This window comes from Zootermopsis nevadensis, unplaced genomic scaffold, assembly GCF_977971745.1.
Source record: "Zootermopsis nevadensis isolate Lab colony 2312 unplaced genomic scaffold, Znev_1.0 Znev_ptg000024l, whole genome shotgun sequence".
Classification (NCBI taxonomy): Eukaryota; Metazoa; Arthropoda; class Insecta; order Blattodea; family Termopsidae; genus Zootermopsis; species Zootermopsis nevadensis.
In genome coordinates this window covers 159,279-183,088 of record NW_028259156.1, presented here as the reverse complement: position 1 = coordinate 183,088, position 23,810 = coordinate 159,279, and the positions used below count along the sequence as shown (strand labels likewise).

Sequence of the window (23,810 nt, the reverse complement as noted above, 5' to 3'; positions counted from 1 at the left end):
TCCAAACAATCCTCCAAGTTCGAGTTATTGATTTTCTCGTATTGCCTAGCTCACCCTGGAATCTGTTTACACTTGGTCATTTCCTGCATTCATTTTTCTGATTGCTGTGAATTGTTTCCTGCCGGACTAAAGCGTACAAAATCAAATTCTGGCCACTCGAATTTGTAAAGATACAGAAGAATTCGGGCATTCGGCCACCTGGCCGCAAGACATCTGTATTTTGCGTTCATTTTTCTCAGATAAAATGACCCACGAAAGGTGCCTCTGCGTGCGACCGACCGTGATCTCTCCTGACCGAGTTGGATGACGCATGCGAATTCATGAAGGGAAGTTCACAGTGTAACGTCGTGTTATGGGGGGGGGGGGGCGTATTTTTCTTCCGAGAATTTGTCAAACGAATTTGGTTTTGGTTGTTGGAGCGATGATTATTTACTGCGGTACTCGTTAAAGTTTCCGGCCCTTTGGTGCAGACGTCATCCAACTAGAAGGGAGCCTCTTCAGCACGAGAAGCAGCGTTTTGCTGAAAAGCAACTTGTCCTTCTGGTGGACTGACGATGAGCTGTTAAGTGTTGCATTGCGACAACGCGCCTTGTTTCCTTGGTAACAGGCAAATTCACGAGGATTTCGGAATTGTTTTCTTCGCCAATCACATCAGAACACTGGCCGAGAGCTTCGACTCGAGGTTAGCTGATGCCTGCCACGGGCAACCGAGGCTGTCCCCTGAGCAGACGGCCAAGTCCAGCCGATCTGCCTCCCTCCAGCGGCAATTCCTCTTCCAGTCGCCGTCTGTGGCTAGCTTTTTGGTTGGCTGCGTCTTCATTCTCCTTGATGACGTCCGAGTCGTGAACGTTAATGAGAATTAACTGTACGTCGTGTACAGCGCCAGACCACGGCTTCATAAATAAGTAATAGAAGACCTAGTGAGAGCATGTTAACTTGTTGAGGAGGTTTTGTTTATTGATCCTAGAAACTGGAGGAATTTTCCCCGGATGCGAGCTTGCCCAGTTCCGCCTCTGGCCTTGCTCGTGTAAAGAATGAGCACTTGGCGTTGTGACGGTCCTCAGCCACAACTTCTGTCTAGGTGCAGGTGTGCGGTGCGTTTTTGAAGGTCCCTTGCATTAATCTCACTTGAAGACACTGAGGCAAAACGGAAGTGTGCCTGTCCTTGTGGGGAAATATTTATCTCTTAGAAGCAAGATTGACGTTGTTAGTCCTACAATTTAATCTTGAAGGCTATAAAATGTTTACAAATTTTTATGTATCTCAGTGGCAAGTGAAAACTTCGGTAGCACTCTCCCCACCAGTGATACCAACATACAAGTCGATTCGTTACATGATCGATTGCGACTCAGCCGTGGGAGAGTAAGTGGGCTGCGTGGCTGGGCTTCGACTCCCCGGAGGAGCACCACCCGGCCCACATCGGCTGGGTTCCCCGGGAGTAAAGCAGCCGGGGCGCGAAGCCAAGGTTCGAGAATGCGAGCAGCGGCCTAGCAACTGGAGGGTCTCGAAAGAGTGAAGGTCGCAGATTCGTTGTACTGAACGGCGATGGGAGCCTACGTATTGACCGCTAAGGCGAATGACGTTTACTGGTGCAGTAATTTCTGTTATGGTTCAGTCGGTTCCACTTGATCGAAGACGTCGAAATTGCGGTGATGATCCGAAACAATATAATTTTTGTCTTTATCTTATGTTCATCGGCAGCCTCGTCTTCATCTGGTTCTAGCCGTCGAAAACATTGGTCGTCCTCGACCAACGCCTGGCGACTCGCATCTTTCCAGCTTCTGAACTGCAGACTCGTGAGCTAATGATCCACTACGCACTTGACGTGCTTATTCTTTTCCGTGTTAAAAGGAAACAGTAAAATCGGAGGAGGGCCGACTGTCTGGGTGGCCTTCGAAGTATGTCCGACTGTAGTGATGCGAACTCAGAAGTAACAAATTAAATCCGCGCTGAAGTCCGATTTTCAGCGAAGTTTCTTCGTCTCGGCGTTTATGTTCGATCTCTGATCAAGTCCGTGCCGAGAATAATGAGATTCTGGATTCTATGAAAGGTCCCGGGTCTTGTAAGAAAGCCTTTTCAGGGCCAACACACTGACTCGTATTTTGTGTGCTCTACGAAACGCTCCTAAGCCTTAAGGCACACGGAGCCGAGTCCTTCGTGAGACGCCAACATCGACGCCAGCTCCACCTCCGTTCTCCCTCGCGACTTGGCCACGATTATCTGAAAAGTCTTTCATATTAATTCGCGTTTTTCCTCAGCTCAGGCAGGCGCACTCGTGGAATTTGCTCAAAATACAAGTAGATCGCGTATTTACTTCCTGATTTGGAATTTAAAATTTGCAAGGCTTAATTTCTTGAAATTCAGTGATGCTTTTGTTGTGGTTCATTCGTTCTGTCTCGGGCCTTCCCCCTCCACTCGTCTTGGGTCCCGCGTATTCCACTCTTCTGTCTTGCAGCCTCCACGCATTCAGTCCTTCTGTTTACCGAGACCTAATCAGTCTTAGTTTTGTTTGCAGGCGAATTCACTCATTGAGTTCTCTCGACGACTTTATTTTTTGATGTGGCGAAGTTCGCTGCTTTAAACCCGAAAATCATCGCTAGTCACGTGCAAACTCTCAATCCCAATTTGTCAGTTTGAAAACGTCTCCCCCCCATCTCGTAACAATTTGTTGGTGCGTTGGCGTTCAGAAGTTATCGGACTTCAAAAGTACGTACGCGCCTGTCGTTAGTATTAAGTTACACATCGGGTAATGACTCGGCCGTTGATCAACCGAGGCGCAATTCGGTCGCCCTGATCCTTGCTGCCCCCTGATTGTGATGATACAACCCTCGTCACACGTCCCTTTTTGCACGAATGTCGATGCGGTTGGTTGCTTCTGAACTCTGGATCTTGGATTTGGTACTGAATGAAAGAACGTACATTTCCCGATGAACTGTGCAAGGAAAACTACGTCTCGTATGCATCGGATCGCCTATGCATTCGTGTGTTGGCATCGGAAGATCGCATTAAATTTATTTCGACGTCAGTGAAGTGGGCGTGTTCGTCCCTCTGGTCCTCTCGGTTTCTCGAAGGACAATTGTCTTCGAGGTACTTGGAGGGACTGAGGCAAAACACGTGGATAATTTGTGTACCGGTGTCTTCTGACGATAGCTCGCAGAAATAATTGTTAATAATAATAATTCGAGCGTTTTCAAGGGCGAGAGGTCTGCTCTCTGTGTGTTTTTGTTTGAGAACTCGTGGCAAGAAACTGTGTTCGATCCTCAGTAAATTTGTTGTCGGAGACGATTTTGAGGGAAGTTGTGTTTAATTTTCCTTGCGTGATTTGGTTCCTTTGTATCAAATACGAGATGTTTCGGCCTTGGTTTTAGGCCTAAATTGTATTTGCTCTATGACAAGGCAAAGCGAACTGTTCTTCTCGAAGACATGAATTAAGGCTTCCACGTGTTTTCCTTTTCTATTCCACGAAAGTCGACTTGCGTTCAGAAGCTCAGTGCTTTTGCATTCTTGATTAATTCTTTGCGTTTGTTTACTTGTATTGTGTTTTAAACGGAAGATGCGCATTTAAGGATGAAGTGTAAGGATCAGACAGGAGAGTAAAGACGCCGAGTGTCTCGTTTTTCCGTTTACCTGCACAGACGTCACGGAAGTTGGGCAATTCTGGCCAGAGCTGCGGGTGGTGATCTGCTCCGCGCGTCTGAGAACATGCGCCCTGTGACGTGAGCAGGATTTGCATGGCGTCGGTGATTCTGACGAGCACCGAAGGAAATCGCAAACGGAGCAGAGGCGAACTTGGTTAATGTTTTCGTCCCGAGTAGTAGATGCGTTTCCTTCTCTTTGCCTCCGGGCACGTGACAGTTTCCGCATTCTTTCCAGGTCTTGAGACTCCGCACCGGACAGTAGTCGCCGTTAAGTCAGCGTCTTCCACGCATAACAAGGGGCTTACTTACTTACTTACGCACGCACGCACGCACGCACTGTGACTTATCTCAGAAGACAGCGGAACAACTCCACTGGAAATGTTTCTCCTGTCTCCCAGTCAGTCTTCGTCAAGGCCGTCGTAACGCTGCACTGTGCGTCAACTGCAACACGGGCAGTTGACGCACAGCGGAGGAGCCGGGTAACTCAGTGAGTACGGACTGAACGACCGGGGTTCGACCCCCGACGGGGGCAGAGGATTTTTCCTCTACGTCCAGACCGGCTCTGGGGCCCACCCAGCCTCCTCTACAATGGGTACCGGGGTCCTTTCCCAGGGGGTAAAGCCACTCACCCCCATCTAGCGCCGAGGTCAAGGAAGAGAGGAGCTACACCGCCTCTCCCCTCAAGCGCCTAAATGGCGTATAGCGGGACAATTTTCCTCTTTTTACCTAAACACACCGGATCTGCTGTCGGGCATCGAATGCTCGGAGCATTCGCGTAAAGAAACATCGAAACTGTCTTTGGTGCGTCAGAAGAGTCTGTCCGCCCCGGATTGATACGTCAGCGACATTTTCAGCGGCCCCCAAAGGCATCGTTGGGGCCATTAGATGATTCTGTCGTTCGCGGAGGCCCGCCGTAAAGAAGGTACACGCCACTTTAAACAGACAGTCGATTAAAAGGAAGCCAATTTAAACCTTCTGAAAAGTTCTTCGCATTCTGGGGTTTTGCGTGGAAGACGACGACAAAGAATCGCCGAATTCCAATGGAGCATCTCCTATTTAAGGTGCTTTCAGAAATGTACGAACGAACGCCACCTCGCAATTTCAGAGACGGAACTTACATTCATGGCCTCCGAAACGCGGGTGGAAATCTACCAGACTCAGCGCTGATCATTAAACTTTCTGGTACAAAGCTTTGCTGCCATCACGCATGCGCAAAATGTTGGGCACTGACGTTGATGAGTGGCAGAAGTGGAGGTCAGACGACGGTGATGCTGAAACGTCCGGTCCACCGTGCGTTCCCCTCGCGCGCAGGACGGCGGCCACGCCAAAATAATCGAACTGCTCATTCACCAAAATTAAATTCGTGCAATTTGTAATCCAAGCTGTCAGTTCAGAAACGCCGGAACGTTTTAGACCACAAACTGAGGAGATAAGACAGTGTTCCGTGCGGCAAACTGGACACCATTGGCCGTGACCTACTTCAAAGCGATATCTCATCATTTTCGTGTGACCGAATAGACGACAAAAACATTCGCTCATAAATCAACCATACAAACGTGTGGGGTCTGACACAAAAATAACTGCGATCGCCCTCGAAACAGTTCCCTTCCGAGTTGACACACATCATTTTCTGTGTGGCTGCCTTCATCGCTTCTACCGTCTGAAAATGGGCCCCTTTGATCCTGGTTAAGAATTGCTTCGCAGACAAAGTTGTGTGGGCTGGCGCTTAGTTTCCGGGTCATATTGAAATGTCCAAGTCTCAACACAAGTAACGACAGATTTCAACAAATCCCGTTCGTCCTCAATGCGTTGCTCAATTCTTAGGTTAAAATGCGTCGAACACTGAACCTGCCGTCTTCTCGATCCACATATCGGCAATTGATCTGCGCACGCGCCCGTCGGACATCGTATAAAATTTGTGCTGTTTATCGGTCGTCTTTCTGTCGGTAATTCGTTTATTCCAGCGATTTCTGTGTTATTCATTTACTTTCTGCCCGCGTTAGTGTTCGTACGTTTTAAAACCGGGAGACAGAAATACATTTCATGCAGAAGAAAATAGTAGAATACTGAAATGACTTTTAAACCTCTTTTCGTGAATTAGAATCTGTGTTTTGTGAATAAGTGGTTGGATGGTTTTAGAATGCTGAATTAGAAAAGAGTGAACGTAGAGTCGTGGCTTATTTTAATTTACTATCCTGACTGCAGTAGTTCACAGACACGCCGCTTCGAGAAATAAGTACGTTATTGGGGACGGTTTACGTTCACGGAATGTGATTTAGAATCGATAATTGCGTTAAGTGTAATTAATATTAGGTGACAGTTTCTCAGTTTGCAAACGCCACAGATTCTAATGTGCGTGAGACATGAGATCGATTCTGGAGTGTTCGATCTCTCGATTTTACTCGTCAGTGTCGCCGAAACAAATGGACAGGCTAGACGATGGTCTGATTCGAATTCAGGACAGGCTTTGTGTCGTTTTTCGAAATCGAAATGAGCAGCCCAACTCAGAGGTAGGAAACGTTGTGAGGTGTGACCGACCCTAGCGCCACTTGCAAGATGCTCATAGATGTTTACAAAATACAGAATTTGGTGTAACAACTTTTGCTTTGAAGATATCCGTCTTCTGGGTTATTGCGCTGTGTAGTCTGGTCGATGTTAACCAACGTTTCGGATTCATCGCCCTAATGACGGAGGCAGAATGACCTCTGAAACGTTGGTTAACATCGACCAGACTACACAGCGCAATAACCCAGAAGACGGATATCTTCATACTCACCGCTGTGAGAACCTCAAGTCTTACAACTTTTGCTTTGTGTGAATTAGCAAAACGGCGGCTACAAAAGGAAAAAGTTGATTTGACTGGGTTTCGATCCCGTGACTCGGCGCGCACGTGGCCAGAGCTAATGCGGTTTATTACGCGTCGCTGTTGGTTTTCGACGCCACTGAAAGATGTTAAGACCACGTGATTTGTGTAGTTTGACAGAAAGCTCTGTGAGTGAAACATGTGACGTGGTCTTTTATTAACAATTCACAACTTTCGAAGAATTCGTGGAATCCGACTTGTGGTGTAGACGTTCCCAGTTCACGTCTTGTTCGGTGCATGAACAAATGTTTTTGTCGTCTATTCGGTCACACGAAAATGATGAGATATCGCTTTGAAGTAGGTCACGGCCAATGGTGTCCAGTTTGCCGCACGGAACACTGTCTTATCTCCTCAGTTTGTGGTCTAAAACAGCCCAGCGTTTCTGAACTGACAGGCCTACAGGAGCTTAGTGGAGCGGCGAATGGGATTTTTTAAAAAATTGGCTCTGATTCTTTGTTGACAGCGTAGAACGTGGTTGTACATCAGATATGACCCATATTCTGGAGTTGTGCTGAAGATTTACCGTCCTCGTCATAACAGATGCTTTATTAATCGACCTCTCACATCCTGATCTCTGTAAAGAAGAATAGAAATGTGAGTCGTAGGAGGCAGCCAATCAGTTATGAAAATAAAATAAATTGAACCCTAATGCAGGTATGTAATGATTTTCATTCTCGAGAATATCCCCAGTTTAGGCGGCAAGTCCATATTAAAATATTTATTTGTGGTAGCAAATTCAACTTGTTTTTATCGGATTAATAAACACACAATTTCGCTGTGACTGTACAAGAACCCGCGAAGGTCACGTCGTGTTGTAACCTGCTTTTGCCAGTCCATTAGTTGATCATCAGCAGTCGAAGTGCGAGGATGTGTTCGTTGTCGACATCTCGTTCGTGCGTGACTCGTCAGAATGAGTTTAGGAACACATTTCCAGATTTTGCTGTCTCCTGGCGAATCGACATTATTTCCGTCTGGGGTTCGTCGAAACGCGAGGAAAGGAATCGAACACGTGCATCGTCGAATGCGGTGAAAATTTCCAGCACTTCGTGTACGATTGTTTTTTGTTTTCCGATTTCAGCTTAATTTATTATTTGACAAATAGAACACGTGTCATGATTTTTTTTTTTGGTATCGAACAGGATAAGTTTACAACTGAAATATATATTTTGTTTACCGAACCAATTTGGTGGAATGGTGGTGAAGTTTTATTCCAGATTCACGTTTGGTGCAGGTTATGTGGAATCAAGATTAAATTTGCCTCAGAACTTTCAGTGTGCGGCCCCAAATACTAAATATCATAAAAATCTGTAGGTGGTACTTGTAGTTAGACAAGTGGATGGCCCCAACTTCCTCTTTCCGTGTTGATTTTGTGAACCCAATGCAAATAATTTGTAAAAAAGAAATGCTGTATTGTCATTTTTATTTCAAGGTGGCAGAAACATCAACATTCTCAGAATATCACAGTCTCTGAAATATTGTGTTGGAAACTTTAATTTTTAAGCGGGTAGTCGCGTGTCAGGCAATCAAACATTACGCTAAGAAATTCTGCTGCTTTGACTTTTAGCCATTAAATATGTTCCCATTCTTGTTCTTGTGCACTAAAATATTTTTTCGTGTTCTGTTACAGATTGAATGCTGATGCCCTATTAGCCCAGACTGTCTGTTGCCCAACCTTGTCCTCTCGAGCTGTTCCTGAAACGGCTTCACTCTGTTTACCACAATCATGGGGCGTAAGAAAATACAGATCTCACGCATCACAGATGAACGTAATAGACAGGTGAGCCCACACCAGAGGCACAGTTTCCATAAGAAGTAACTTTGATGGTTCAGTCGTCTCAGATGGCTCAGTTTCCATGTACAGGGTGGGTGGGAAGAGTTTCACATGTTAACAGGAGGAACTGGCAGAAAGCCTCAGAGTAAATGGAAAATGTAAGCGAATAATTCTCTAAAAGGAATTGTTCTTGCGACGTCACCAACTGGGTTAAGTTGTAACTGTTTTTTTACCCATTGTTTTATGCGCCATTTCTTGGACACCTTGTATACAGTAAAGTGACTGCCCGTAGGCTGGATTATTGCAGTTTGATCCTTGGTAGAGGCACAGGTCTGTCGAGACCCAATCTGGTAACCTCTTAGCTCTTGTCCAGTTTACCTTAGGGTCTGAAACTTTACACAAATTGTAGAATGTACCCCAGTGCTTCTGTACTCTGTGGGTTCATGGCGTTATCCGTATGCACAGGAACAAATTATTTACCGTTTTAGTGATAATATTATTAGTTGAAATCAGTGGTTAGTTTTCATTAGCTTTATTCTGTTACATTCACTAATAAAATATTTTGTGTGCCTAAACGTCCGTTTCTTATCACCACAATTTCTTTTTCTAACTGCATTTTGTGAGAAAATGCACTTTTCTCATCTTTTATGCCAGACCAGAAGTTTAATATACAGATTTACTTCAATTATGTAATTTGCCTTCGTCATATAAGGAACAAAGATATTTCTTGTGCATGCAATTTATATGTAGACAATTTTTATTGATAGACTTGCGTTCCATGCATAGTAAATATTGCATATGACCTAAATTAAATTTCTGTGTCACAGAGCCCAGTGTCAGATTTCATTGAAATAACTCACTGGCGTGTGAACGCTTGAATCCGTTCACTTCCACTGTTTCTGTGTGTTTTTCCTTCTGCCGCTAAGTTTGTAATGGGAGGGGTTAATGAAATGCTGGGTTCTCATGCCCTGTAGACTTCTAGGTCCATGTGAGTTAGGTTGGTGCAGTTGTACCCACCACAATTGTTATTCTTTAAAGTAACGTAACAGATGTTATATGCGTCCAGTAGTATTTTGAGGCCTATTCCCATAGCCACCATAATCCTCAGAGAGGTGTATCATTTGTTTTTCTTCATCGCTCTTGCCTGCTTGTGCAATGTTTTGCTTATCATGATGGTTTAAATTCCAGCTTTCTATGCAGCCATCGCTGCTCATCTGTAAAATGTAAATTACCTACAAGCTTTGAAATCTGTGCACAGAAATCAGTTTCTTGTCTCCTTCTGCCTGCTGTGACTGCCGCAGTAGCAAAACGTGCGTTCGCTTTATTTGTGGTTTATTTAATATCTCTTTCACTGTCTCAAAACTGGATGAATAATAAGTACAAGGAAGATATGGAAGGAAGCAATCATGAAGGGACTGGGGAAAACCACTCCATCCTGAGACAGGATAAATCAGTTTTAGGCCACGATACCAACCTGGGACTTCCCAGATACAAAGTAAGACTGCGGCACTCCTTTCTTTGTTGTGCTAACCTGCGTACAAGATGAGGTCTTGTGACGGGCTGATCGGTCGTCCGAGGAGCGCTACCAGATGTTGACCTCCAAAAAGAGGCAGCCAAGACCCACCCTGGGTTGGGAGCCACAGATGATGATGGTTATTCTGTAGTTATTTGCTGTTGTTGATTTTTGCGCTACAGGATTGTGGTTTGAGGATCTTGTAGTGCTGAAAATTCAGAGTGTGTCTTCTGGGATGTTACACCGTATATAAGTGTTAGTGGTTACCTTCATTTTGGAGGAACCTAATGTGCAGGTTCCAGGTTACTATGAAACATTGATAAACACCTACAAGATTACGTGGTGTCACATCCTATAGGACCGCAAACAAAGCCAGTTGTAAAATAGTAAATTTCCCAGCTGTGGAAATGCACATTTATTCTTGTTGTAGCATTTTTTTATTTTGTATGGGTCAGCATAAGTAAATGTGCACATACACACTGACTAGCCAAGTTAAGATGCAGATACCAGTTGAGGTGACCCAGTTCTTTGTACGCGCAGGTAACATTCAACAAGCGGAAGTTTGGCGTGATGAAGAAAGCTTATGAGTTGAGCGTTCTTTGCGACTGTGAGATTGCACTCATCATCTTCAGCAGCTCCAACAAGCTGTACCAGTATGCGAGCACAGATATGGACAAGGTACTCCTCAAGTACACCGAGTACAATGAGCCACATGAATCACTCACCAACAAGAACATCATTGAGGTGAGCCAGCGTGTGTTCATAATTAACTGCTTCTAATTTCGTGTTTGATTTAATTTTGGATGTTAAGTGGGTTATATTTCAGAAGACTTAAATTCACTGTGATATTTGAACTTATTTGTGTAACAAAACACATCGATTCAATCTAAAATGCAGTCAGTTGTTCAGAAGACCGCCTCTTGATGTATCTGAAGCTCACGAAACATTTCAGTAAACGAATTTCTCTGCCACAGTACTTGTTGTATAACGCTGATGTTCAGATGAAGTATTTGTAGTGCCGCAGAGTGCAACGGATGGTAGGATTTTTGTGTTACGAGATTGTGGGAGGCTGTTGTACGCTGTGCGTGCGTATTCAGGTTACTTGACGTGGTTGCACTTTGTTTTTTGTATTTATTTGTGTATTTGCAAAATATGGCAAGAAGGATGATGCGTGATGATGACAAATTAGTGTCTGTCTTAGTTGTTAGGAGTTGAAATAAATCAGGCATTAAGCGAATGTGAAATAAGCGATGCTGATGCCAGTGAGATTGGCAGTTTAATACGAGTGGAACTCTTCTTTGATCTGAATTTGTTGTACCTCAGCCTGCATGAAACCACACTGAATTTAAACAAACAGGGGGGGGGGGGGGGGGAAGCAATATGGGCCCCTCCCCCCATAAGAAAAGCTAGAATCACAAACTGGTCTCCTCCATTCCCAGCTGACATGAAGGCACGGCTTGGTGCCGCGATAAACGCGGGGCTGCATCCCATGTCTGATATTACTGACTACTCTCAAGGATGGGTGGACAAAACACCTTTCTTTTCTGATGTGTTCCCGAGGGATGAGTTTCTGCTTTTTTCTTGGAATCTAAGATAAATTAAAGAATGAAGAACTGTTGAAATCTGTACTAGGTGAAATCAGATCGAAGTGCATGCGGTGTTACTACCACTGTTGCTGTTGATGAAAGCTCAGTTTCTTCGAAGGGGAGAGTGTCTTTCAAAACACACAATCCAATGAAGTCAGTAAAGTCTGGACTGAAAATGTGTGTACTATATGATAGCATCAATGGAACATATTTAACTTCAAGTTGTACACTCACAGGACTGGAAAGCAGAACCCTGACTTATTGAAGACTTCACAAGTAGTAAAAGAATTAAGTTCTGCTCTTGTGAAAGACGCAACCAACCCATCTTTTGGTGGATATTATGTCTACACATCAGCACAGTTGGCTGATGAATATGGTAACAGCAATCAGAGAAGAAATGCCAGAACATCCAAGACACAACAAAATAGGGAAGATGAGGCAAGGGGGGTGTTGCCATTCGGAAAAATGACAAACTTGTTTCAGCTTGGAGCGACAAACGCGGTCATGAATCTCAGTACTTTTCATTCAGGGAGGTGACAGAAGTTCCCTAAAGATATACAAACCAAATGTGGTGTTGGATTACACAACTGCAATGACCACTACATTGCTTCTTACCAGTTTAGGAGTAGGACGAAGAAGTGGTAAAGAAAAACGTCCAGGCTTCTACAAGTGAGTAAAGTGAACTCATACTTGCTCCGTGCCTTGGTTCAGGAACAGTACAGTAAGAGGCATAGAGCTTCATAAGAAGTTCAGACAGAGTCTTGCCAGAATCCCTGGTGCATGGAAGAATGTCTGCTAGTGGCAGAATCCAATCCACAAGGCTAAGCAAGGCAGACCATGCAGTGGCCTGCCTGAAGAAAAGCTAAATGACAAACCCCACTTTATTGAGAGTAAGTGCCTGTGTTGTGTGCAAGGCAAACAGACTGCGGAAAAGATGATGGAATAATGCAAGACGTGCATTAAAAGCCACTTTATGCACAGATAACTGCTTTGTATTATACCGTACAGTCAAATGTGTAACAGTTAGTGCCAGCAATGGCATATTATGTGCCTTCTACTGCATAGTCCTTTGACCATAATCAAATTATCAGAATTCACTTACAAAGTTTGATTAAAATCAAGCCACAGGACCTCGGATTAGGGATTATTGGCAGCTTTCCTGAACACGGTATTGAACTGTTGGAGTCTGTAAAAAGTGAGAAGTTTCTTCTCAAGGATGACTGTCCTCCATGCAGTTTGTTAGTTATGGGAGAAGTGATACTTGTGTCCTTTTTGCATTCAAGATTGAAGTTACATTTTTTTTATCAATGCTGGCCATCTTCTGGGTTGTAGCACCGCGCAGTCTGGTAGTTGCCTCCAGCATCAGGGTGATGAGTCATTGCCCTGTTGATGGAGGAAGCAGGGCCCTCTGAAACAATGGTGAACTTCTACCAGACAACACAGCATTTCAACCTAGAAGACAGCCGTCTTTAGACTCGCCATCACGAAAACCTTGTAGCCTTATTTTGCATCATGTTGTAACACATTTCTTTTGCTGGCAGCGGACCATCTGTATTGTGAAACTCGTCAGTCATCGCTTACAGTTTTATATATGTTTCATAATAATATTAATTTTTACAAAGAAAAATATTTCACTTACAGGAAAAAATGAAATTCGTTTGGTAAGGGTTAATTATGCGACAGTGTCTTTTAACTGACGCTTTGGTTTTTGTTGTATGGAAGTTTTCTTCAAGTTCAGAGTTATAAAATAATGTTATGGCAGGTGTTGATGCCGTGTTATAAAATTGTCTACGATGCTACTTGCCTTCATTGACTTTAAATGTGGAAGGGACGTGAGCTAATTTGATGTATCGTGGTGGGGGAAGGAACAGATTCATGTGGTGGGCAGAAAGTGATCAGTGCTTTGTCTTCTGTGTTGTTTCTGCTTGTACAGTGCATGCAATGTCTTTCTTCAAGTGCACTGAATCTTTATCCTATCCTGGCAATGTTTTAAAATGCAAAAACTACATTTCAAACCTGCTGTTCCCAGTGAAGGCTGTGATATAAACAAAGTTAAAGATTTTTTCAATCAAGAGAAATCGAGTGGATATTTGATGTTTTCAGTCCACAATGCAGCAAAACATGCTGCTGCCGCAGCAATGGGAAAATCAGAAGCATCTGTGTGAGAAACGAGAAAGAAGCCAACATGGCAAGCATCAGCAGTAATAAATTAAAAGTCACCTGGTAAAATACATGAGCCCATCTCTGGAAGGATCGCTCGTTGGCTTCAATTTTGTGTAATCAGACAAATTCATAATTTTTATGCTGTGCAGCAGGAAGTTCTAAGATAAAAATATGTTTTTGATCTTGAAAGAAGAAATTAAATTTTGTAAAGGCAATGAGTTTTTAAGAGGTCTTGAATAAGACTGGTTTTAAATTTAGAACGTGTGAATATGAGGAAGTGTAAACATCAGTGACTCTTCTTAATGGAGGGAAATCATATTATGGCACAGATGGGAAAGCATTTGAGAAGAATGGTGATGAACCGGATTCAACGTGAAACTTGAGTATTTGGACGAAATGTGGATTTACTTGTTCAATACAGTTAATAAGTGCTGGCAAGACAGCGAGGCAAAGACTGTCATAATGACAGGGCTGGTCCGTGGCAATTAATTGTATGTGCTGGTTCAGAGAGGGGATTGTTCCAGGGACATTCCATGATTTCTGAATCAGACACAACAGAAGGGACGACCATGACAAAATTAACTTGAAAAATGTTTTAAAGTGGGTTAGGGAAATGCTAGTTCCCAATCTTCCACCAACCTCTGTAATATTGTTATGTCATTCTGTTCACATGAATGAAAAATCTCTGACTTAGCATTAAAAAACATGGAAATTCAGGAGTGGCTTATGAGAAGTAATATAAATCACAGCGGAAAATGTAAAAGACTGAGCTTGTTGTTTGGATCCAGCATCCTCCACCAAAATATGTCACAGATGCCATCTTTCTAGAAGATGCTTGTGAAACCACTGTGATCTAAAAGCAACAGAATTTGTTTGGAACATCGCTAGAAGTTATCAAAAATGTAAATGTGAAAGCATGTGAAAAACATTGATTGCTGGGCATCAAATCATACATAAAAGTAAAAAATAAAATAAAAATTATAATCGAGTTTGGAAGAAAAGATTCTGACATAAATTCCAGTGCTGGTAGTGTTGTGTCTGTTTCCAGTTCAGAAACGATCACAGTGTAGACGTTTGTATTTCAGGTACAGAATAAACTGATTTGGGTTTGGTTCAGAGTTAAATGTGTGTTTTTGGTTTAGCTTTGCATTAAAAAAGAATAGGATTTGATGTGGGCCGTTGCCACCAACTGCTAAACCACCTGGTGAATGATTTTTGCATTTTGGGGTTGAGTCATGACATCATCACAGAAGAAAGATGTGACACGGATGGACGGGATATGCACGTAAGGTGTTCTTTTCTTGTGCTAAAGCATGACGAATGCTCAAAAGGGAATAGGAAAGGAAACCTATGAATATAATTAATGTGAACGAAATATGTCCATGACACTGTATAGAAAGAATACGCTTCTCGGATTTTAATCCATTGGCTCAACAGCCATGATTTCCTGGTCACCTGTTTCTAGCCAATTAACCACTGCAATTTATCAGACTCATTTCTGACCAAGTAATCCTGTTTGTTAGCTGGTAGCAAATTATGTATATGAATGTATTGGAAGCTGAAGCTGCTTTAACAAACAATAATATTGTTTTATTGAACTGTGTTGCTTGATTAATATAAACAATTGAGATGCCAAATAAAGAGCTACAAGCAAATTTAATTAAATGAACCATGACGATTGCACCTTATTTGCGTCCAGCTCTTACTTTCTGTTCTTTTATATTTGCTGCCATCTAATGAAATATGGCTGAACTACTTGGTTGAAAACAAAAGATTTGAATTGGCAGTGATTTAACAACATTATGAAAATATAAATTTGCATATAGATATTGGAGAAGAGTGTTCAGTAGTTCTGAAAATTTCAGATTTGTCTCTTTTGAACTTGTAGATATATTCATTGAAATATGTTCTCATTTATTTTTTCATTCCTATTCCTAAGGTGGTTTAGCAATAGAAATTACTAAGCCAATGAGTTAAGCAAAAGATGTGTTCTCGTCAATTTCTCCCAGAGCAAGAAAATGACTCTTGCAACACTAATCTGGTGTTTGATGGGTGTGGCAAAACCAAGGGTCCCATAAGGTATGCTGTTGTAAAGTGGTGATTCATCATTGCAGGCTTTGAATAAGAAGGAGCATAAAAATGGCACGTGTAGTCCGGATAGCCCAGAGCCTGATACGGAATACCAGCTCACACCACGTACAGAAGCAAAGTACAGCAAGATAGATGAGGAATTTCAGATGATGATGCAGAGAAATCAGCTTAATGGAAGCAGAGTATGTTTGTACATTACTGATCCATAGATGTTAACCACTTTGACTAGTCATAAGTATTACAAAGTGTAGCATAATCGGTGATTGACAGCGGCTTCTTTGTTGAAAAAATTGATTTATTTATTTTATATTTAACATTATTACAGTTGACTGTTTACAATGGGTACCGGGTCCTTTCCCGGGGAGTGATGCCGACCACTCACCCCTATCTAGTGCCGAGGTCAAGAAAGAGAGGAGCTATGCCTCCGCTCACCCCAAGCGCCTTTACGGCACGTAGCGGGACAAACTTTACTTGCTTACAGTTGACTGTTTCTTGGATTAATGTCTGATGCTTCTCAAAGCACTGTCCTGATCATCTGGATATAAACGTTGTCTTCCATTTTCCTGACACTGGTCGGTCAACGCGTGCATGCAGGTTACTGTCACTCCCACTTAACAATCAATCAAAGACTGAACTTCACACGTGCCACAGTTAGCGCCGGTACTCATTCCCAGGATGAGAAACTTTAATCGAGATGCTTCTCACGTGGCACTAACAGATCACACTCTCTCCTAATTTATGTGAAAATTCACAAACTGGGAAAATACATTGCAGTGGACCTGTAAGACACAACGAAACAGGAATGCTACAGGATCTTCACATTAAGGAACTTTTAACTAAAACAGTGCGACCTTTAGATAAGTGGGGGGGGGGGGGGGGGTTCAAACTTTGTTGGGGATTGTTTAATATGTGTGCATATGTGAATAGATTATGGTTATGTTGTTGGGGTTGGGAGATGGTCTGTGGTGTGAAGTAGAGACAGGCAGGTTGAAGCCTCGTTGCGTGCGTTGTTTTACAGTTACGAGCGTAGTGTAGGACATTGGGTGCCTGGGGTTGAGACACACGGCATCTTGTGGTAGCTGGCTGGCAGGTTGCTGGCATTTGGTGATGCTAGGGGCAGGCAGTTGTGTTGCCTGGGGTATATCATAGTTGAACTGTGAGACCACCTGGTGGTCAGTGCACTGTGTTTTGTGTGTAGCCTAGTTGCAGGAAATGTACTAAGAAAGTGGGGTGTTATACTGTTGAGAGGCATTGTTTGAATAATATTGAGACCAGTGATCATTGATGGATGGATAGGTATATACCTATTATGTGCAAGTACTTTTTGAAAAATGTTGTAACTCTGCATAATTCTTATTACTTGAAATGTGACAGTATATGGAGAGAGTTTGGATGGTTAGATTTATGGATTTTTCTCTAGTAATTGCATGCTCGCATGTAAGACTAGGTTAGCGTTGGCAGTATGGCCCCTTCATGGTGAGTTCTGGGTTCAAGTCTTCTAGAGGACGTATTCATACTGTTTTGTAAAGCAGTTATAAGCTTTCTGATGTAGCCTGTGGATGGGGGGGATTCATGGATTTTGCTTTTTATGTTCCATTGCATTTCTATGTAAGCTGATCATTTGGTAACTGTGCTTGGAATTTCTTTATATTTACGATCAGCCATGGTTGTGTTACATTTTTCTAATGCTTGTTATGCAATCACTAATTTTTTATGATGTGTTTGATATAAATTTATTGGATTCTGGTAATCTGTGTAATTGTGTTTTTGTAATTTTGGTATAAATTTATCACTAAATTTAAATTTATCTAAAATATAGTTTTCTTATAACTTGGTAAGTGGGATATCCCTAAGCTGTAATTCCTGAACTCATGTGGTAAAGTGAGGGCTAGAGATTGAGGTCAACTGCTTTTATGTTACTTCAGGCTTCCTAGAAGGACTTGAACAACAATAATTGAGCCATTGACAAAGGACACTGCAGGCCCACTCGCTAGTTGGATGGAGTTGGCTCAGAATCGTGTCCGGTGGCGGGCTTTAGTATTGTCGGTGTTGGACCTGCTGGTTCTGCTACCAGGGAGTTAGTTAAAAGAATGCAACAAGTTTATAAGCTCAATGGGTATCTTAAGTGAAGTACAGTCTTGTTGCCTTGGATTTCTTTCTGTGGAAGAAATTTTTGTAGGAGAGTGAATTTCTGTAAGTCTCTTTACAGTGCTGTCATCACCGTGTTGACACTAACATTTTACGATGCTTGCCCGTTGAGGTTCTTGTTGTGACAGGATGCAAGGGATAAAGCTCTCAAGTTATCCTTTCATACTGCCATTACATTTTCATGAGTTGTTAATTCCATATCTTAAAGTATGCTTTTATTTTCTTTGCTTGCTGAATGCCTACCACAACAGTCCTATTAGTCACTGTATCTGTCTTGGGTGTGTCAATTCTGTGAGAGTTCAACGTAACAGTTCTTAACCACGAAGGCCCAAGGAGACCTGCATTGGAATATGTTCTGCAGCTACTGGATAAGTTTCAGTCAGTGTGAATTTAATATATTGCTGCATAAATAACATTGGACTGTTTTGTCATCTCATTGGCTTGTGCTGCTGTTTTATTGTTGGTTAGAGTTGACATACATTTTCATATTTATTTATATTCTTATCTGCTAGACATTTTTAGGATAGTAATTTTGAGTCTGTTCTCTCTCTCTTATAATTTATTGCTCATTCTTAAGACATTAATTTGTTGTTAAACGTTCTTGTGAGCTGTAATGCATATTGCAAAAATCTATATAAATGAAAAGTAAAATTAAGTATTAATAACTGTATGACCACTGACATATGTGTGCTGTACATATGCATTGGCAAATAACTTCAACATAATGTTCTGTGGTGTGCTGGGATATATTTATTTTTTGGTCTGCTGCCATGCGGAAATGACGAAAAGCATCGCTCTTGATCATAGCGTGGCGTCATAACTTTTAATTACAAGAACTATTTTGTAAGAATTGTGGCTCTAAGTTCTTACCAATGAAGCATGATTGTTGCAGGTCGGTATGAATCAAGGAAACTACTCCCTTCCAGTGACAGTGCCAGTTAACAGCAGCTATGGGGACTCATCCATGCTGCAGACCAGTCCCCAGATGCCTCATACTAGCGTCAGTCCGCGGCCTTCCTCTTCAGAGACGGACACAGGTTTGTAATGGCTTTGAATCCAATATGTGCAGGCACACTGACTTCAGTACTGTGAGTGTGATGACTGTGTTTTTTATGTTGAAGTATGGAGGGCTAACCTTTCTTTATAAGGATTTAGTGTTATGTTAAGAATAAAGTTCATGCTAGAAGAGCTGTCTTTTCTGCTGCTGCTGCTATTATGACTATTACCACCACCGCCGCCGTCATTATTAGACTACTGCTGTAGTTATCACCACCCATTGAAGTTTGCATTTTACCTTTAACCAGTTCCAAATGCAATAAACTCCCACATTAATGACTTCGCTTTTATGTTTCCTTATTTGACAGTCCTATTATGCCAGTGTTATATTCCGCCCAAGACAGAATCAAAGCTTGCATTGGGTCCAAGTGGTAGTACATCACCATCACAGTACCATACTTTTAAAATGCATTTTGATCTATTCTGATTATTGACATTTGAAACTGGGGTGTCCAGACATCGTAGTCGAGTGGTTAGCACCCCTGCTTTGAATTCGGGAGGTCCCAGGTTTAAATCTCAGCCTGGAGACTGGCTGTCCTGACTGATGTTTTTTGTAGTTTCCTCAGTCCTTCCAGGCAAATGTTTGGACACAACTGCTTTTTTCCACATCCTTTCCAATTCATTATTCACTATCATCCTCTCATTTGCTGCTGTATAATCTGAGATACTGAAAGCCTCATTAAATCAACAATAAATAAATTAATTAATTAAACTGCAGTTTGAAAGATACTTTCTTACCTTGTGGTTGCCACAGATGATGTAATGGCGGCTGTCTCGTGCCACTATCGTGTATGGTTGGTACATAGGGCAAATGTTACAGTTGACTATGAAGCCACAAACCAACCAATTTCAGTTGTAACGTGCATTTAGTGTAGGACTCTGCTGAACATTTGTTAGTGTCCAATATAACAACATTTATAAGAGTTTGTGATTCACACTGGTTACCTGTTATAACAGGCAAAGTCAAGTGAGGTAATGTGAGATGTTGCCATACGAACTTTGATTTGTTGGCATAATATCTTTCAGAATTCATGTTCAAACTTATATTAAGGTATTACATGTATGAAGTTTAAATTTTATCTTTATACTTCTTTCATTCAGAAGGACCTATCAAATTACGGGGTACTCTTGTAGAAGCAAACATAATAGAGAAGTGTGCTCTTTGTTTTTGTGTACAGTACTTTATCTTTATTGCAATTACCTTTCAACATTTTGTTTTTCAATTAAATGTTTCTTTTCAGTTTTTAGGTTCCATTGAGGAATGCAGACATTGTTGATGTGTGTTTGTTCTATATGTAGTGTATCCGTCTGGCGGAATGTTGGAGTTGAGTAATGGCTACCCTAATTCGTCATCGCCGCTTGGAGGCTCGTCGTCCCCCGGGCCTGGACCCAGTCCGGTGCTTTCCAGCAAGAACCTGCAACACGCCAAGCAACACTCACCAGCTGCCGGGCGAGCCAATCTCCGAGTGGTGATTCCTGCGCCTCAGGGCCACAGCCTCACTGCTGACGAAGTAAGTTCAGTTCGCCAAGACTGAAATGCATTTCACAGAGAGAAATTGTAAATTAAGTGTATGTATCATATATACATCCAAGTAAAGTTAACCACAAAACTGTTTCTGCAAAACTTTTGCATTGAAAATGTGCTGCTTGTCATATTTGAGCTTTGTGTTTCCAGTAACTTTAGTGTTCTTTTGTATCAGTATATCAGTAGTTGTGTCTTTATTTGTTGATGTTTTGGGATATAGTATAAATCAAGAAAGTCAATCAGAGTCATATGAAAAGTGTTTCAAATTCCATTTTATAGCATGTTTTGAGCAAGCAACACGAGATATGTCAGTAGTTTATTTCAAAAGGATGCAATAAAAAGGAAACTTATAATTCCCGGCCCAGGTCGATGGATTTTAAAGGGCGATAAAAATCCGTAGCAAAACTTCCTTCAAAGGGAAATTGTGTAGAGGCAGTGGGTTGGTCACTTACTACACAAAAGTGCACTTTACAAGACTAATAAGGACAAGTTGCCTTGAGCAACTGTCTTGGAATGGGTCAATAGGCCCGGTCCTTGTAGTAGTTGATGATGATAATTTTCCCTCGTGTATGGCCATTTGTTTTGAACATACATTTATAGTAAACTAGTACTGAAAAGTAAGATATTAAAAAAAGCACGTCTTCAACCAGAGCTTTTAAGAAGAGTATGATGGAGGCAGCAAGGACCTCTGAAACGTCGATAAACTTCTACCAGACGACACGGCGCAGCGACCCAGAAGACAGCCATCTTTATTTAATTTATTTTCCAGTTCTTATATTACCCTTGACTAGTAAATTTTTGTCATAAATTTTGCTGATGCCATATGATATTTGTACAGCCGAGTCGAAGCACATCAACATTAAACACTCCTGTGGTTGCACTGCAAACTCCGTCCATACCTGGTTTGGGAGGCTACCCAGGGTCTTTATCTGCTTTTGGTGGGCAAGACTTTAGCATGGGACCCGACATGGGACTTGGAACACTGAGCTGGAGTCATCAGTTGCCCACATCATTAGCTCATACTAGGTAGGGATACCGTTTATTATATTACACTTTGATCATGGTGACCAGTCACAGTTTGAACAGATGTTTCTTTAAATGACTGTCTTGTCATTTGTCTCAGCTGGTTTTATATTTAATCTTAATACTGTCCTACCTTTTTTAAAGATTATAAACTAAATGTAAGTATGTGACTGGATGGCTTGTGGAATCATGCACCTGATACTGCAGCAAATCAGTCAGACTGATGATTTAATCAAATGTTAGGAGGGATAGTGGTAAGTAGTGCTGTATCAAGTTCTCAACCAAGGTACTCTGAAGTCGATGAAAGACTCTCGGGCAACAAGCCGCGTCAGGTGGCTGAATGGTGACCTGACGCGGCTTGTTTCCATGATAGCATCGTGGAAAAAATACCGTGTTGGATGCTGAATGCTGCGTGCCTTGGGCACGGTCTGCCATGAATCCATGTTGGAATGTCGGTTTGATATTGGAGCAAACTTCTTCTAGATGTAGAAGACAATGATTTTCAAGATTTTTGTAAGAAAGAAATCAGCAAGTCCAAAATTCTGGACTTCATGCGTGCTATGAAAAGATTTGAAAATGTCGATGAAATAAACTTTGAAGAATGGCTGCAAAGTGATGCAAGTGAACCAGGCTTCCACCACATGACGTGGACGTTGTCAGTGACGTTGCAAAACAAAAGGGAGAAGTAGTGGAGGGTAGGGGGATGAGACTGAAGAAGAAAGAGAAAGTGCACACGTCAGTCATAGCACAGTGTTGAAGCACATCGATGCTTCACTAGACTGCATGGGTCAGACAGAGATTGAATACAGTGACATCACAGAAGCCAGAAAATTTGTATTGCTGTGAGGAGGAGTCTAAATATTTAATAGAAACAAGCAAACATTACAAACTCTTTCTGCAGACAAACATCGGGTGTTTAAAATGTAAAGTAATTTGTGATGTCTTGCGTCTTCATTAACCCAGATGACCAGGAATTCATACTTGCTGTATGTCTTGGCTCAGGAACAATATAGTAAGAGGCCTGTTAACTCCTAAGAAGTTCAGACGTAGTCTTGTGGAATTTCTAGTGCATGAAGTAATGTTTACTGGTGGTAGAATCCACAAAACTAAGCTAGGCAGATCATGCGGCGGTCTGTCCAATGAAAGGCTAAATGGTGAGCCCCACTTCATTGAGAGAAAGTAGAACAAGTCTAGTGTCTGTGTTGTGTGTAAAGCTATTTTTACTTCCAGTTAAGTGTTTTGAAATGTGCCACGCATTCACGGGGTTCGGAAGAATTTCCGAATAGCTCCGTTTGTAGTAGAGTTGGTACCAGTAATGATATACGGAATGGCACATGAAATTATACCTGATTGAGAGATTAAATAAAGCTTTAATATTCACACAATGTTACATATATATCTATTAACACAAATAACAATTCATGGAGGTTATCTTTTATGGATTACATGCTCAATATGACCACTGTTCCGTCTTGCAAGTTCCAAAACGTCATAGATATTTATGTGCCGTTATGCGAGTATTGAAGCTGTTATTTAAACTTTCAATCTGGTTACATTTCATGCACCGCTGTGCTGCAGTGCACCTGCACTGTAACACATGGTTAAAAATTTACTTATGGACTTCATCATAAACATGTTTTTGTGTCTGTGTGTGAGAAACAAAATAATTATGATTGAAAAATTCATGGTGAAACTGTAATTACTTTCAGTAAGAAGTGAGTGCACTGAGTAGTGGCATTAATTTGCAAGTGGAAAAATTTACATTAAAATCTTTATCTTTATTGTGGGAACATTTATTAAGAGAATAAAAGTCCATGGGTGAGTTTAAACTGCTTTCAACTACAGATCAAAGGAAAAAAGAGTTAAGAACTAGGATACTGACATGGATTTATATGTTACAGCATGTGAGGTTGTGTATTAGATTCATCTGGCTTAAAATAGCTGTAAGTAGCTAAGTGAGTTTGAGCTTGTCAGGAAGGACCCTCGTCGGCATTGACGACTGCCGAATGGTGCTGGACACTGAGAATGACTGAAGATTACTTTTGCATTGGCCCAGGCTGTGTGCTCAGTTCATTTCAGGATATGAACTTTTTACAGTGGTCTGCCTCACTTAGCTGTGTCCAGCAGTACGCCACCTCCTTCCACATCTCCACTGCCTGTGAAAATCAAGAGTGAACCGATTTCACCACCTCGTGATGGGGGCAGCCACTCACACACATTGGGCCATACTCTCAGCCACCTGCAGGGCCACAGCCACGCCTTGCCACGGCCCAACTCCACTGGTCACCTCACGCCCACTCCAGGTCAGGAAATAGTAGTCTGCGCGTGATATGCACTTCTTTGCATTGTTTGCACAATGTACAGAAATTGAACACGTAAAGGGAAGTCACATCCATCCATCATTTGTGTATTTTATCTCCAGGCCACTGGATG

At 42.1% G+C, this 23,810-nt stretch overlaps 1 protein-coding gene across 19 annotated transcripts in view; it reads left to right on the top strand.

Moving 5' to 3' along the window:
* Positions 1-23,810, top strand: part of Mef2 (myocyte enhancer factor 2) — a 101,424-nt gene that overhangs the window by 72,627 nt on the left and 4,987 nt on the right. For 16 of the 19 annotated variants that reach the window (XM_087354915.1, XM_087354914.1, XM_022065762.2 and 13 more), the window contains 7 exons: positions 8,129-8,278; positions 10,326-10,529; positions 15,649-15,807; positions 18,666-18,810; positions 20,129-20,340; positions 21,193-21,380; positions 23,475-23,680. In XM_087354915.1, coding sequence (XP_087211041.1) covers positions 8,225-8,278; positions 10,326-10,529; positions 15,649-15,807; positions 18,666-18,810; positions 20,129-20,340; positions 21,193-21,380; positions 23,475-23,680 — 1,168 coding nt within the window. In that variant the 5' untranslated portion in view covers positions 8,129-8,224. Of the gene's footprint in view, positions 1-7,134; positions 7,156-7,394; positions 7,550-8,128; positions 8,279-10,325; positions 10,530-15,648; positions 15,808-18,665; positions 18,811-20,128; positions 20,341-21,192; positions 21,381-23,474; positions 23,681-23,810 lie in introns of those variants that run through there. The other 3 variants (XM_022065774.2, XM_022065773.2, XM_087354916.1) reach the window with 3 other exon arrangements.